Source organism: Solea solea, chromosome 17 (genome assembly GCF_958295425.1).
Source record: "Solea solea chromosome 17, fSolSol10.1, whole genome shotgun sequence".
Lineage (NCBI taxonomy): Eukaryota > Metazoa > Chordata > Actinopteri > Pleuronectiformes > Soleidae > Solea > Solea solea.
Genome location: NC_081150.1, coordinates 12,633,242 through 12,650,031, shown reverse-complemented (window position 1 = coordinate 12,650,031; position 16,790 = coordinate 12,633,242). Strand labels below are relative to the sequence as shown.

The 16,790-nt window shown below is 41.9% G+C and overlaps 1 protein-coding gene across 4 annotated transcripts in view; it reads left to right on the top strand.

Annotated features, from left to right (window-relative positions):
- The window catches only part of utrn (utrophin), a 176,371-nt gene that overhangs the window by 42,361 nt on the left and 117,220 nt on the right, over positions 1-16,790 (top strand). For all 4 annotated transcript variants that reach the window (XM_058613759.1, XM_058613761.1, XM_058613758.1 and 1 more), the window contains 25 exons: positions 301-428; positions 2,560-2,697; positions 2,787-2,900; positions 3,000-3,155; positions 3,586-3,756; positions 3,903-4,088; positions 4,618-4,752; positions 6,066-6,215; positions 7,125-7,286; positions 7,476-7,607; positions 7,792-7,965; positions 8,054-8,209; positions 8,316-8,486; positions 9,072-9,251; positions 9,848-9,976; positions 10,651-10,821; positions 10,977-11,033; positions 11,278-11,442; positions 12,082-12,219; positions 12,359-12,454; positions 12,615-12,785; positions 13,478-13,650; positions 14,594-14,744; positions 16,163-16,338; positions 16,654-16,789. In XM_058613759.1, the coding sequence (XP_058469742.1) occupies positions 301-428; positions 2,560-2,697; positions 2,787-2,900; positions 3,000-3,155; positions 3,586-3,756; positions 3,903-4,088; positions 4,618-4,752; positions 6,066-6,215; positions 7,125-7,286; positions 7,476-7,607; positions 7,792-7,965; positions 8,054-8,209; positions 8,316-8,486; positions 9,072-9,251; positions 9,848-9,976; positions 10,651-10,821; positions 10,977-11,033; positions 11,278-11,442; positions 12,082-12,219; positions 12,359-12,454; positions 12,615-12,785; positions 13,478-13,650; positions 14,594-14,744; positions 16,163-16,338; positions 16,654-16,789 (3,716 nt within the window). The remainder of the gene's footprint in view (positions 1-300; positions 429-2,559; positions 2,698-2,786; positions 2,901-2,999; positions 3,156-3,585; positions 3,757-3,902; positions 4,089-4,617; positions 4,753-6,065; positions 6,216-7,124; positions 7,287-7,475; positions 7,608-7,791; positions 7,966-8,053; positions 8,210-8,315; positions 8,487-9,071; positions 9,252-9,847; positions 9,977-10,650; positions 10,822-10,976; positions 11,034-11,277; positions 11,443-12,081; positions 12,220-12,358; positions 12,455-12,614; positions 12,786-13,477; positions 13,651-14,593; positions 14,745-16,162; positions 16,339-16,653; position 16,790) is intronic.

Here is a 16,790-nt window from a genome sequence, read left to right as displayed (position 1 = left end):
ACTGTATAAATGAAGTTGAAGTAGTTGCTGAAGTGAGTTATTCACTAAATCTTTGCAGAATGGGTAAATAGCTGTTCATTCATGGCTTAATAATGTATAAAGGCATTAGTAGATCAGGTGAGCGCAACTCAACTTACATAAAAAAGTCTCCTACAGCATGAAAAACAGTGAAATCGCAAATCAGATTACTGCCCTCTTGTGGAAGTCAATGCTCAAGACTTAAAGTAAAACCACCTTACAGTAACTTCATATTCTTTCTTTTCTCCCGCCATTTTACATGAATTGTCTGTTTTATTTCAGCTCTGGCTGCAGCTGAGGCCAAACAGGTGGCACCATGTCCAGTGGAGGGACTAGAGGCGAGGCTGGTCACTCTGAGAGAAGGAATTATCGACATGCCGACCACTGAGAGGGCGGTGGAGCGGGCACAGGTGAGAAGCCTCATAGTCCTGATAAGTGATGACTTTATGCTGCCTTCACATGCTGTCGGAGAGATGATACTTCCAATTTGTCAAGTGCCTTTGTTGTTGGATGTAAGACAACCTTAATTATTTACCATTCAAGACAAATCTTGTCTTACTCTCAGCCATCTTGAAATATCAAAGGTTATCTCCCCTCGGGAACTCTTATCTCCCAAATTCTTTCTGGAAATCACAACACATGGGGGGGCGTTTATGTGCATTTTGCATGTCGGGAACTTATATTTACCGTATTTCCAATAGCACGTGAAGGCAGCATTAGATCATGACTTTCTAGGAATGTTAAGAGTGACATTCATGGTTAAATGTTTTACCAATATTCATATTTATATGGAAGCAAAGGAGCAAAAACGTAAACATAAAAGTGCAGCTTGTCACACAGTGTCCTCAGTAATGAATTATCGTTTAACAATGTTAAAACTGTTTTATTTGTTCCATGTTTTAGCTTTGATTAAATATTTTCTTTGCATTCTTTTAGTGAAATGTTTTTGTCATTTTTTTTAATTTTAAAAATTTTGACCAACCCACAAATATTTAGTGTTCAGATTCTCTTTCTCTTGAATTTTTCATTCTTCCAGTTACATTTATGTTTGTATAAGAAAATGTGGTAGTGAAAGATGTGATTATTTATTTATAAATGATAAAAAGTATATTTCATGTTTTGAAAGTAAAAAACAAACAAACGTATAGAAGGTTTTTTTTATTCCCTTTTTTAATACTACCACTCCAGAGTGTATCTGATTTCTAAAAACATGTGGCCTCTGTCCTTGGAGCTAACAAGATTTCATTGTGAATAGGGACTTTGTTTGTGTCTGGACTTGTATGTATATCAGAGTAGCATTTTTCTCTGGCACACAATGAGCCCTTTATTAACCAGTCCCTTCCCTCTGCACTGTAACAGACCTCTGTGTAGAAGGAAAAGGGTGTTTCTGTGTGTGTGTGTGTGTGTGTGTGTGTGTGTGTGTTTTGGTATGTAGTTCTGAGATTCTGCATTTGTGCTCTTGTGTTTTTATGATTGCTAGTTAGTGTATGTGTGATTCTCTCCTCTTCTATCATTGCTGGAATGCGGCTCAGTCCATTCTCTTGTTATCACGGCCGATAGGGGAATGGTGTCTGTGGGGGGGGATGGGGGGGCGGTCAGTGAGCTGGGGGACTTGGCACATTCTGGGCAGCGGTCCCATGCTACGAGCAGCTCAGTGTGGAGCTGCTCAACCAGTCTGTCAACCTGACAACCACAACATACAGTCCAGTGATAGTTATATATGACAATACGAATTGTTCTACAGGTTGTAGAACAATTTTTACTGTACTAAATGAAGGAAATTAAACGCTCGCTAAGTTGAATTTTCATCTAGTGGTGGAGATGCAGATTGTAGCCAATTTAAAAACCCTCAAGACCCTGTATACTTCCGCGGCATGTGTGCGGAAGTATACCAGGGCCTTTACATTCCACTCTCAAATGTGTGTGAGGAACTACTGTGGCCTAAAGTGACATCAAAATATAAACTTTCAAATAACAAATTAACGTGTGACATCTGACAACATGAACACAGCATGATTAGAAGTACCTAAACTGTCAGAAACCATTGTTGTAAATGTATTAGAAGTGTACTTTGACTTTTCTGGTCCATCCGCTAACACGGAGAAAGCATGGTTTATGTGACCTATATTGCAACCAGCCACCAGGGGGCAGCTAAGATAATTTTTTGGCTTAACTTTTGGGAGCTGGAATGTCATCAGCCTTAATAAAGTCTATGATTTTAATCACCTTGTTGAGAAAATAAATGAAAACATATTTGTAAAAGGGTTTCTGACATGAGGCCAATATAAATATAACCGCTTTTTTTTATATATAAAATAATCATGACAGACACAATCAAGCCTGTGTCTGTCAAGGAGAGAGACATTTGCCCTCTAATAAGAGGAGACTGCTGAATATTGTTATGCTTACATTTTCAGGGTATTATTTATTTTTTTTATATCAAATTCCGTTCCTGGCAATTATAGTTTCCATAGTTGTTCGGTAATTATACACACAAAACCTAGACATGTCATTTTAAGTCTGAACTTGCTTTCACCTCAGGGCCTGTGTATAGAAATTGAGCAAACACAGCAGGCCTCCGACCCCGCAGAGCTGCAGAGATGGAGTCAGCTTTCCTCCAAGGCCCGCGACGAGCTGGGGACACTGCAGTGCATCCTGGGTAGCATGAAGGACAATCAGGTAGAGTAAGCTGTCATTTGTGGTATAGTTGTATACATTACACAAGTAAACTGTTAGATTAGTAACGATGTTGTCACTGTTGTTTTCAGGTGTGTGTGGGGCAAGTTGAACGCTGGTTAGATGCGGTTCAGGAGCTGTTGTCGAATGATGCCACAGGGTTGGGTGACAAAGAAGGACTAAATGAAGAGCTGAACCAATGCAAGGTAAAAAGCCAAAGCATTCTTTTTATTCTCCACCAATTGTGATTACTGTCGTGGCAAAAGTTCATTTTACTGTTGTTCTTTTTTCCTTCTGTTACCCAGGAGTACGTGAGTGAGATGGAGTCAGTGGAAGGGTCATTGAAGCAGATGGGAGAGAATGTGAGTGCCGTACAAGCAACAACAGTCCCAGGACTGGCCAAGTGGGGACAGGAGAAGTTGGACGAGTTCCGGGACAGGTGGGACACACTCAGCAAACAGGTGAGGAAAAGACTTACTGTTTACATTATGAACTGTTTGCATGTCGAGTTGTTTTGGACATGGTTTTGTTCATATGCATTCATTTCTACAAAAATGCATTATTTGGTGTAGTTGTTTTTTTTCTTGTCCCAGGATGGCTTAAATTAATTGAAGGGGAAAATATTGGACAAACTATGGACCCTAAGCCCCTTTGAACTGATTAAAACACTGTACATTTCCAATTTAACCTTCCATAAGTGATGGCAGCCCCTATCATATAACTGAGAGGCTGTTTCATCTCCAAAAAGACTTGATGCCATTCATAAAGTTTGTTTTTTATGACAGATTATAGCCTGTTCAATTCTTTTTGTTTTGCAAAACCCAGTAAAGAACAAATACAACCAGTTTTTGCTCAATTTTACAAAACCAGTGGCGTTTTGCTTCTGTGCAGCTGCTGAGTCATCAGGAACGTGTGTCAGAGAATCAGGAGAAGCAGGTGAATCTCAGGAAGGACTTGGCAGAGATGCAGGAGTGGATGACCCAAGTAGATGAGGAGTTTCTCATGAGGGACTTTGAGTATAAGGGTCCTGAAGAGCTGGAGGCGTCACTGGAGGAGATGAAGGTACAAGTGACTGTTTACCTGCTTATGGCTTCATCTCTGCTGCTGTTGCTGCTGTTGTTGTTGTTGTTGTTGTTGTTGTTGTTGTTGTTGTTGTTGTTATTGTTGTTGTTGCTCTCCTCACACACGCCCTTACCTCATTCATCCAGAGGGCTAAAGAGGATGTGCTACAGAAAGAGGTGAAAGTAAAGATCCTGAGAGACAGCATCAACAATTTGGTGTCCAGAACATCACCCCCTGGTGGTGGCAGTGCACTGACCTCAGAGCTAGACGGGGTACTCGCCAACTACAGCAAGCTTTGTGACCGCTTCAAGAGCAAGTGTCACACTTTAGAGGTAAATAAAAAAAGGCCACAAGATGTAATTTATTTAAAAGACATACATATTATTATAATGTACTGTCCACCTCTGGTTTTATTGTTTTATAAATGTATTTACCTGCACCACAGCCTTGCAGCCAGAGAGCGGAAAATGAAGAAGTACCCAGTGAAGTCTTTTCTGCTTTAAAAAGCTGCAGTGAAACATTTCTCCGTAAAAGAAGAATTTTCCGTATGAACAGCCCAGTTTGTACATTATGGCATTTTGGTTTATGAGAGGTGTCCCCATTGTTATTTTTCATGCTTATACGAAGAAAAGATGACCATTCCTGTGAGTGTAAAACTGCTTGGGGCATTCTTTATGACTCAGACTCCACAGAGTAAACAGACATGTCACTGAATTCTGTTTATTCTCATGCTCATTCATTTCCTGAATTCCTTAGTCCATTAGAAAGCAAAGGCATACAAAGTAGAGGTGTCACTTTCATACCAACATCATGTGTTTCTCTGGGTGTACATAATGAAATGGGAAATGATGCACTGTGCAGGAGGTCTGGTCCTGTTGGATGGAGCTGCTCCAGTACCTGGACATGGAGCAGACATGGCTCAACACTTTGGAGGAGAAAGCTCAAGCTACGGACAACCTGCCTGAGAGCACTGAGGCCGTCAGTGAAGCTCTGGAGGTAGAAACATGGACACACACACACACACACACACACACGTGGTGTGATGCAGTCCTTTGACAAAACATGATCGGCTGCACAGCAATACAAAAACATGAGTCGCATAATATGAGATAAATATAGCTGTTGTTTCAAGTGCTACATGGACATACATAAAAGACGCTCTTATCATAGAACTCTTGTGTGTAATAATGAATAATAGTGAAATGGAATATTTATAAGTTACTAACTCACTCACGCTTCACTTTAACCTTCATTATCATCATGTCTGTGGGCACACGACAATTTATAAATATGTAATTCAGGGTAATACATATTTAGAACAGCATCTCGAGTAGTACTGTATTGTAGTGAGTAGCTGGGATCACTGCATTAAAGTCAAACTACATGGAGACTCATAAGGTTACTTAGGGTTCGAAAACTCCAAATAATCCATTTAATAAGTGAATATAATCTTATATCACTAACCTCATTGTCTTTGTCTTCTAAATGTCTTGTGCTGCTGTTTGCTCTGCCCGCTATATCTATACAGACTGCCCACAGCGTTACTGTCAAATTCACTTTAATCACAGCGCTGCTTCTGTAACCTTGCATAATGGTGGAGACAACTGAAGACCCTTGAAGACACTGTACTTGTATTCCCCCCCCCCTTCTCTAGTTTGTCCTTATGTTTTTGGCTTGTTTTGTGCACCCCCACCCAGTCTTTCTTTGTCTTTGTCTTGTCCTCTTTTTTTTTCCTCTGAGTATTCTCACCCTGTTTGCTCTCCCTGGTTTCATAATCAGACTTACCCCTCAGGAGGTCGTCTCTCCCTCTTTCTACCTCTCTCTCTCTGTCCGTCTATCACCCCTGGGAAGGAAAAGCACATTTAATGACCCCACATAAACAATGACTAGATCCAAACAAGTGCCGTCATTTGACAAGCCCGTCTCCTCCCTGTGTCTCATTTGTCGTTCACTCACCATTTTTTTTTTTTGAATTTGGCTTGCCTTCATCTGACACACCCAGTCCAGCAGTTTCTGGGTCTGCACTACATATGTTTGCTCAGCCTCTTCTTCAATCTTTAATGCACATAAACCATCAGTTACAGGATTTCTTTTTTCTTGCCTTTTGGTGTTTGTTTTTTTTCCCTGGGTTTCATTCACTCATGCAATCTTTTTTCCGATTTTGGGGCAATTACTTTCCTGATGTTTGTTGTGGCTTTAACAGAGGGCAGATATAGAAATCAACTTGTTTTTTTGTGGCTTTATTTTTCTTGTCATTTTGATTGAATTCTCTGATTCTTTGCCCTCTGTCCATCTCCTTTAACAACCAGTCTCTGGAGACCGTGCTTCGCCACCCAAGCGACAACCGCACACAAATCAGGGAGCTGGGTCAGACACTGATCGATGGGGGAATATTGGACGATCTCATTAGTGAAAAATTAGAGTCCTTCAATTCCCGTTATGAGCAGCTCAACAACCAGGTCAGGACCTTGTTTTTGTGTGTGTATGTGAAAACTGTATATTTGTATCTGAGTACATTTCAAATGTATTCATGTGCCATATTTGGCCACAGTGTCAACAGTTGCCGTCAGTATTATATCCAACAATTAATATGCTTTAATATTCACACAGTTCTGTATAGTGTCTTAATATGTTTCACTATATTGTAAACTATCTGCATCTTCCGCCTCTAAACTCCCAATTTAAACACAAGGTTTACGAGGTTTATGACAGTATGTGCAGCATCTTGGTAGTTTCAGGTGTTTCCGTTGTGTTACTATACAAACTCCCTGTCTGTCCCTTGTCCTGTTTTATGCGTTTGTCCTCACACTGTCACTGTCCTGCACAGTACCAACCCTGCAGGTGCTGCCTGTCACAGACAGACACAGACATACAGCCTGCAGTGACTGAGAGGTTTAAGAAACTCATCCACTCTCAGAAACAAGTTGTATGAGGATTTAAGTGTTCATTGTTCCCAATGTCACGCGACAGTCATCCTGCTCAGTCCTACTCTCGGCACACGATCTTGTTCTTCACTTCCATGTAGAGCTTCGGAATAACTGAATAAAGCCTTCCGATTTTAGGTTGATTTAAACAGATTATCTGGCCAAATGCTCCTGTCGTGTGAGGGGTTAGCAGACACAATTTCCTGATTTCAAATTGTAAGTAGCAGAACCCCAGAATAACCAATAAGAGCGAGTTGACTGGAATGTCCAGTCTGTGCTCTCTCCGGATTATAACATTGAAAATCGGTGCCAAAATTTCTTTCACGTTTTTTAAAATCATGTCAGATTTGAAAGTCCTCTCGTGTGGGGAACAGACTTAATCAGAAAATACCCTAATATTCTTGATTGAGACATTTAAGCTCATGACACCATGCTTTTGTTCAGGCGGTGAACCGGCAGATCAGCCTCGAGCAGCAGCAGCAGACACTGAAGGAGAATGATCAGGCTCTCCAGTCACTACAAGAGTCTCTGAGCCAGCTGGACCACACACTCACCTCCTACCTCACTGATCGCATCGACGCCTTCCAGCTTCCACAAGAGGCACAGGTATATGACACTTTGAGAGGCACCCAGGCCTTATGGATGGGTACAAGCCCAGTCAAGAATTGTAAAATAATAACAGGAAGCTGCAGTCAGCTCTCTGACATTCGCTTACTTTTCCGTCTGAAGTCTCAAGACGTAATAATAATACCAACAGGATCTATATTGATGCCACATAAAACACTTTTCCCTCAGAGCATCGGGGCAGAGATCGCGGCCCACGAGGTAACGGTGGAGGAGATGAGAAGGAGAAATGTGGCCAACTTACCTCCTCCCACCACTGATGGCAAGGCTGCTCGAGGTGGGACCATGCTGGATCAGCTTCAGGTAACACTGACTCCCACTGGAGAAAGTCATCAACTACAGGAACTTAAAGCCACCACTACATTATCACTTGCTGCCTCCTTCCTGGAGGCTTTTGTCTTTCAGAACATTTTTATTTGCAGGACATACAAAATCATTGCAACTGTGTCGAGGAATGATTGCTTAACCCGAAGTTTTGTCCCTGCAGAGGAAGCTGAGAGAGATCTCCACAAAGTACCAGCTTTTCCAGAAGCCTGCTAACTTTGAACAACGTATGTTGGACTGTAAGAGGGTTCTGGAGGGTGCTAAGGCCGAGCTGCACATCCTGGACGTGAAGAGTCTGGACCCGGAGAAAATCCAGTCCCACCTCAGTGGGTGTATGGTGAGAACCAGACCCTTCTCTGAATGCCACGTCATAAACAGTCTCTTGTGTTTCATTCCCTCCATTCCCATTCGTTCTTACTTTATAGAAATTATACAAATTGCTGAGTGAAGTGAAGCTAGAAGTGGAGACGGTGATAAAAACAGGTCGCCAGATTGTGCAGAAACAGCAGACTGAGAATCCCAAGGCCATGGACGAACAGCTTACTGCTCTCAAACTGCTCTACAATGACCTGGGGGCTCAGGTAATTTATTGGGTGTTTTAAAACCAAATTATTATTATTATCATCCTGTAAAATGCAGCACGTTCAACACATTCAAGCTTTTTTATTTTCATTTTTTCCTTCCCAGGTGACGGAGGGAAAGCAGGACCTGGAAAAGGCTCTGTCTCTCTCTCAGAAGTTCCTGAAGGACAGCGCTGCGCTACAGGAGTGGCTCACCACAAACGAGGCTCAGCTCCAGCAGAAGAACAACTGTGGAGACATGCCAGCTGACATTGACGCTGAGATCGCATGGGCTAATGTGAGCTGCTGTCCTAAGTCTGTCATTATACTGTATCTCGTACTGTATCTCGTCGGCTGGAGAAAGGCAGCGCTTCTGTGTGAGGCCAGCAGATGGAGCAGCTGCACTGTAGATATTTCTGAAATTTCTGAAACTTCAATTCTGCTCAATTCAGTGTTTGAAAGAGAAAACAACAGCTGAGGGCACTTCAGTGTTTAAAAGTCATATTCAGCCAAAGGTAAAGAATCTTATAGGCGTGTCAGTGTTATTCTTTTTTTTCTCGTAAAGGACTGAAAATCTCACAGTCTCACACACTGAAGCCAGCACGTCTTTACCCAGAAGACTCTGCAACAGGTTTAAGACTGTAGTTGAATTATTGCTATTAATCCTATTAATTCTAGGATATTGGACATTGAGATGGATTATTATTCTAGTTTACAATTGGTGTTATCCTTACCTTCTATATTTTGTATGTAGTGTATGTAGTACAGTATGTGTAGTATGGTAGTAAATGATTGAAGCATGGAGGCCGTTTCATGAGCTCATTTGATGTACAGTTGAATATACAGTATACTGTAGCTGTGTGTGTTTGTGTTGCTCCACCAGGGCCTGCTGAAGGAATCGGAGCGTCGTAAGGCAGAGCTGTCAGGCCTGATGGAGGCCAGTGCTGGGCTAGAGACTCTGGTCGAGGGCAGCGAGGCGCAGCTGGAGGACAAGCTCTTTGTTCTCAACGAATCCTGGGGCCGTGTCCGCACCTGGACTGAGGATTGGCTCAGCGCTGTGCTGGTGAGAGCAAATATTTTGTTCAGTAAGTCTTAATAAATAAAGACTTGCTGTCCTCGGTGCGCCCAGATCAAGTTGAATCTCACATTTTTTGTATACTTGCCATCAAGTGAGCGAAGGCAATATGAGTGAATAAAAGTCATTTTAGTTTTGCTTTTTAATTGTAATAGTTTGGAATTAAAACGAGTACATTGCCGGTTATTTATTTTTTTGCATTTCTAACGCTTTATCCTCCACCTGAGCCAATCCCAGCTGACGTAGGGCAAAAGGGGGGATACACCCTGTCCATCACAGGGTCAACGCACAGATATGAGGCACACAAGTTTTTAATAAAATCCTTGTAATATTCACACCTCAAATAAAATATTACTCATTATGCTTTTAAGAAGGCAGAAAACAAAAGAAAAGCAGGCAAATAACCTCTTCAGTTGAAATATGTTCTTTCATTTGAACAGCAAGTGCAAGAAATGTTCCATCATTTAATTACGTGGCGCAGCAAGTCTCATAAAGGTTATGATAAAATCCCCATAATCATTAAAATGTACCTTAAAGCAATTATTAAACAGTGAACTTTTTTTTTCCTCCCCCTGTCCGTGCAGAGTCACCAGAGTGAGGTGGAAATCTTTGATGAGAACGTGGCGCACATCAGCACCTGGCTTTATCAGACCCAGATTCACCTGGACGAGGCTGAGCGGCTCGCCCTGACAGAGAGGGAAAAAGTGGTTCAGGTAATAAGAGAGAGCGCATTGTCACGAAAAGAAAATCTGCACGATAAGAGATGGTTAACAGTCCCTCAGCATTTTAAGCGTTAAATGCTATTGAAGCCTTAAGACTATGCTAGACAAAATCAGTTTATGCCATTACACATTTAGAAGTGTCAAATACAATTGCTTTATGGAAATCACTGCCTCTGGCAGGGAAATGCATTCTGCTGCAATCCATTAAGGTGCACTCCTCCTGTTATCTTCAGGGACAGAGCGATTTAATGTGTTTTCACATGAAAGAACTAGTGAGTAATGATTAGTCATTTCTAAATGTGTCATTTGTGGATTTTCTTCTGTTGCAGAAGAGATTTTTTTTTTTTTTAATGCTTGATTTGGGTGAACATTTTTAGAAGACTTTACTGAATAATGTTCCCTAACAGTATTACAGATTAACCCTGTGGAATAAAAAGAGAGTGACGGATTAAGGAAACGGGAAGGTTCATTGAAAGATAGGAAAAGCCTGTCTCTCACCTCACTCACTGAAGGTCTAAATATCAGATGTTTCCTGGCCCTGATAACCTTCATCAGCACATACTGTGCTTAGCTCTCGAGGCTACTCTGTCTTTCAATTTGAGAGAGAATGACTAATAGCATAAACTGATAAAGAGATGATTATCTGCTCTGCGGTTTGTCCTCAGAGCATGCTGGAGGAGCTGGAGGACATCAGTCTGCGTGTGGACAATGTGAGGGACCAGGCCATTATCCTGATGACCAGCAGGGGGCCCGCCTGCCGAGACGTAGTGGAGCCCAAACTGGCGGAGCTGAACTGCAACTTCGACAAAGTTTCCCAGCACATCAAAACGGCCAAGGTACAAAAGCATGGAGTTGTTGATGCGCTAATGTTCGTCACCATCTGTACCAAATGAAATCTCGCTGTGAAATTCAGCCGCACAGAAAGTAAAGCTGGCACATAGAAAGCAGTCTGTTCACTCGGTGCATCTGTTCCTCGTCTTGTGGCATTCAGATGATGACCAGCCTGGAGTCAGACGGTGCAGAGATGAACCAGCCTGCACGTCAGCAGGTATGAAATCAGTCTCATGTATCATGTGAGCGAAACCACAAAACAAAGGCAACATAATTAAGAATATCTAAACTCTGTGTCGTTTAGATAAAGTGTTACTAAGAGTATTTGGACATAATACTGTTGTTTTTGTAGTCACTGTGGGCTCTTTGTTTTCTCAGAGCATGCAGTCAAATGATGACATTTATCTCACTGGGCCAGAATGAGTTGCCTGAGGTATGTTTTTCCTCCTCTTTCTCATCAGGTCATCCACGGCCTCGATATCAGAGTGGAGTGTCAGAGTCAGGCTCCATCTGCCGCTGCTGTGGTCTCCAGTGAGATTAAAGACCTTAAGGCTGAACTCCAGGATACACTTAGATCTCTGCAGCAGCAGCAACACGAGCCAGTAAACATCCTGGATGATGACAAGGTACAAAAATATCACCTTTAATTTCATTTTCACTTGGTTTTCAAAACTCAACGGGCTGAAATATGTGAGCAGCGAAGTCTCTTAATTGCGTCACTAAATCTGATTCATGGTCAAAAGTTGCCGTTTCTAGTCCTTCTCAAAAGGAATTTTAAAGAGCACACTGCAAATTGCTCGAGGTTCTCTTTCTGTCTCTCTTAACCTGTTGTTTTCTGAAATATTCTATAAAAAATATGGCAGGCCAGAGGCTCCAATATATATAAAGCTGCCTCCTGATAAGACGAACTTTGATTGGGCATTTCAAGACCTAACAACTCTGGAATTCAATCTTTCTTATCAAGGTTTATGACGTTAAACACACCAGCTGAACACATCTGACCAATCCAGAGCAAGGTCATTGTCCCAGTTGGGAAGCTGTTATTGTGCTTTATACAGTATTTTCCCCGAGAAGCGTCTTCAGTGTCTCCACTTCAAGCAACTTGTTGCTTGTTTTTAATAGGAATAATTTACAGCTGTTGTCAGTTTTTGGTGTGTAAGACGCTCTTTTTTTTAATGCCCACTGACAAGAATATACAGTATACAGATTTATATCGAAAATATAATATTGGATTTGCATTCAACGTTTGCCTCTCTCTGGGACAGATGGATGAGGAGAAAGCCGGTGTAGAAGAGCTGCTCAGAAAAGGCGAAGAGTTGCTGCACCAAACTTCCGACGAGGGCCAGAGGGAGGAGCTGAGACTTCTGCTGCTGCATCTGCAGAGCCAGTATTCTGCTCACAGAGTGAGATGCTTTTAAAAGAAGTCTTTATTAAGCAGCGCTCGCCACTTACGCAAACAAAGCTATCCGTCATGTTTTGTTTTCCCCTCTGTGCTTTTATGCGATCAGGGCTAACTTGTGTTCATGTGTCTGGCTGCTTTAGGAGCTGAGGGTTCTGCGAGTCAGGCAGGTGCAAGTCTCTTCAGAGTTGTCGCCCCCTCGCACCTTGACAGAGGAGACGAGAGAGCCTTCAGTCGAGGTGAGGAAAGGGCACGCGTACATGCTGTGTACACGCACGCACACACGCGTTTACTAAGTAGTCACATTAATCCCTGTGTGTGCCTTTCACCTTCATCGGACTTTGCTGTATTAACATTAGGCTCAAATGATGTTTTTTTTTCTCCTTCTCTGTGCTGCAGGAAATGTCTGCAGTGGAGCGCAGCAGTGTCGCTTCAGTGAGTCCCTCCGACTACCTGTTGGACATCAACAAGTTGCTCCTCGCTATGGCCGACAACGAGCTGCTTCTGAACTCCTCTGAGCTCAGCGGGGGGCTGTATGAGGACTTCTCCAGCCAGGAGGACACACTGAAGGTCAGTGTGACAAACGAGTGCATGTTCACTTTTATTTAACCACTTGGAAAATAGAGAGGGAAGTTAATAGTTAACAGACACCTTTGTTTTATGGCTGAAATAGAGGTAGACTGATTCATTCGTTGGACTGATTATTTATTTATTTTTTTGTGTTATTTAATCAAGCTGATTAGTATTTACTGAGTGTTTTTCAGTGTATTATTTCAAAATATTTTGTTCTCAGGTCCTTGATTAATGCTGCTTATTTTTTTCTCTTCCAAAAGTTTAGTTTTTGGTGACCCTGTTTTATTATTTAATATTTAGCTTATGTGTTGGTTTTATAGAAAATAGATGCCGACTCGAGATTGACACAGATAACTTTTGTTCAATAAATGTTTATTTAAAAATAGGCATCTTTGTTTATCATTTGTTGTGGATAAAATGAAAAAATATATGTATATTTTACAAGATGGAAGGGAAAAGATTAGCATCATATATCAGACATTGGCTGCACTGATTTCTGAAAATAGGCTTCAGCTAAAGAAAAACAAGTTGACGTCTGTGTTAAAATATATAGGAAATTATTTTAAATAACTCACTATTTAAAATATGAGCAATCAACACTGATAAAACTGTGGGTCTGTTCTTTAGAAGTGATCCGCAAACTGAATCTGCCTCGGTGAACATGTTTGTTTTTATTTTTTTTAAATCAGAATATCAAAGTGAATCTGGAGCATCTGAGTGACCGGGTCACGGGGATCCATGAGCGTCAGCCTGATGCCATTCGTGATGCTTCGCCCTCTGAAGTGACTCAGATCGCCGACTCCCTCACGCAGCTCAACGCTGGGTGGGACCGCCTCAACCGCATGTACAACCACCGCAAAGGGTGTGTGCGCCAAGCCTCACAAACAACCACAGCAGCCGATTACACCGTGCATCCATTCTGTAGATGGATAGATAGATAGATAGATAGATAGATAGATAGATAGATAGATAGAAGTTTTTAATATAGTGTTTCTTGTGTAAAAATGTGTAAATGGAAAGTGTGTTTGTCAGGATATTTGGTCAAACCAAAGTCAAAGTGTCACAGTCGTGGTGGGAACAGATAAACAGTCAAACTGCCTTCACAACACAGACACACACTGACCTTGGTTAGCATCAAACACCCCGCCCACCCATTCCCTCACTCATTCACTTACTCTCATGTATAACTATATATACGCACACACCGGGTGACCTTTCCTTCCATCAGCACAACTCCTAGGGCATAAACAGTCTGCATATAGCTGAGCATACTTTGTTCCATGTGAGAATAAACAAGCAAGCTAATTTTGGCATAAATGCTGAAGTCCTCCATCTGTAAGCACAATAACCTCAAGGCACCATTAAAAACCAAAGAATGGTCTATGCTTTATAAAATGACTCATTTCCTCACCTCGTCTTTCAAATCAGATTTGCTCTGCTCTGAAAGAGGAAATAGCCTTTACAGTAGACCATCAGGGTGATAGAAATCTCTTATTTTGTGTCAGGCATTTTAAATACTCACCCACTTGGTCTTTGCTGATTTATTCAGTCACGTTGCAGCAAACTTTCTAGTATTGTCAAGGCTCTCTGGTTGTTATGACATTTTCTAGTGTTAAATAAAAGTCTGCTGTTTCAGTTTTCCTCTTCTCACAATCCACAGAGTTTTCCAGTGGGTGAACATGGTTTTATCACTAGACCACGATATTATTTCTCCCCCTCCCTACACTTCTGTAATAACTTCAAAAACCGCATGTCTCGTGTTTGCGGCTTCGTGTTAACTTTCCTTCTTCTTCGTTCTGCTGCAGGACTTTTGACCGTGCCATCGAGGAGTGGGGACAGTTCCACTGTGACATGAACGACCTGAATCAGCGGCTGACCGAGACCGAGACACTGCTGTCCGAGAGTGTCGGTCCTGATGGACAGCTGGACATGGAGTTGGCACGGCAACACCAGCAGGTGGGTGGAGGGTGATGGAGCGTGTAGAGGGGTGTGTGTGAGACACATGGATACTGGGGTGTGTCACGTGACTTTTTAAAATTCAAACATTTAAAAATGTTGTGTGTAACTTGAAATTGTCAACAAATGCCTGTGTGATCCAAACCATTGTCAAATTAGTTCACAAACTAAACTAAGTTGAATTTTTTTAATGTATTACTATATATTGAAATGGCAAGACATATAACTTTTAACAGAATGACAGTTGTTAGTTTAATTTTTTATTTATTTATTTATTTAACCTTCATTTAGCCAGGAAAATCCCATTGAGATTAAGAACCTGTTTTTCAAGGGAGTCCTGGCCGAGAAAGGCAGCAGCAAATATAAGACACAGTTACACGTTCACACAGTTAAAACACAAGCGAGGCAAATAAGAAGAAAACGGATTCGATTTACGAGCAGATTATGAAAAACTAGTGCATGTTGTGGAGTTGCCGTCAACATGTAAAGTCTCAGTTTGGATTTAAAAATGCTTGATGAAATTAACCCGGTTAGTTTCCAGTCTTTCTGCAACTTACAGTATACTATGCATAAGGTGCAGAATAGACAAAAGTTCTTGGGGCGTAGGGAAAGCAACAAATGGTCTTGTGAAGGAAAAGAGTGAGGATCAGCACAGCAACATTTTGGGTATATCTATATATCTGTATCTAGATATATAGACACAATATTTGATATGTTTGAGCTGATATCAAGCGATTACTTTCCCATGATGCCACAGTTCTATGGCTGAAGTAATAGTGACTAAATGCTTGGGAAATGTTAGACAGAAGATAATTGCATTTTGTTCCCCAAAGGAAAAAATGGGCGCTATACTGTAGCTGAGAAACACGCTTCACATCCGACTGTTCATTATGCTGAGCGAGAAATGAATCGCGGAGTGAGATGAGAATCTAATTTTGCTTTGTTTGATTACCAAAGAGGCACTTTGGTGTCCGAGGGGGAATTAAAACCTCAGAAGGCCTGTCATTATCGCTGACGGAGCCACTGCCATTAACACCCCTTTATCAGCGTGATGTTCAAAGCTCAAGCCACAGTCTGTGTCTGCTTCGCTCTTTTAAAAAAAATGTTATCACTGTTGCTGAGATCAAGCGGACCCGGGAATTGAGAGATCAATTAGCTGACTCACAATCACTCACCCTGCTTTACACATCCGTCTTGGAAAGTTAAGTCTCTCTTGATAAGAGTCGGAAGCTTAAATCTTGATTCGCCACAAATCAGGACTGCGTGTCAGTCAAAGATTTGCCTGGAGACATGGACTAAAGCAGGGGATTTGGCCCGGGAGTCAGTCGGCTTATAAAGTTTGATTGATCCCAATTCCTGACTTTTTTTTTCCTCTTTTTGTCTGTCCGTCACATGTCTGTCTTTTCTTTTATATGTAGGAGCTGGAAGAAGGCCTTGTCAGTCACCAACCTGTCCTGGCCGTACTTACCCGCAATGGGGAGCAGATAATTGGGCAGCTGTCATCTCTTGATGGACCGCTGCTTGAAGAGAAGCTTGACAACATTGGTCAGCGTTGGAGAGCTGTCAACCGCCAGGTCTTGGACAGACAGCGCTGGTAGTGTATCCATGGAAACACACAGGATGCAGTTCTCTGTCAATAAGCCTGTATGAATTGAATCCGTTAAGGCAATTGGGATTCTGACAAGTGTATAATACACATCTTTGCTGTGTCTTTATTTTATTTTAGTAGAAGACAGTGAAGTCCTTCACTCCCAGTCTTTGTTTCTTTATCTCTGTTTGACAGGTTAACATGATTGGTGTGGTCAATTCATTTGTGACACTTATTTAAATGTACATTTTATAAATTGCATGGAAATCCTTTATGCACGTGTGTGACATAAAGTCTGTGTACGAATGTGTGTGTGTGCAGGCTCACTGGTGAGGACCCGGCCTTTGCAGACCTGGTGAGGAGACGCACAGAGTTGGCTGTGTGGCTGGAGCAGGCGGAAAGCGCTGTCATCTCCCTCCCTGTCACAGCAACTGACAAAAACCTCAAGGAGCTCAAGG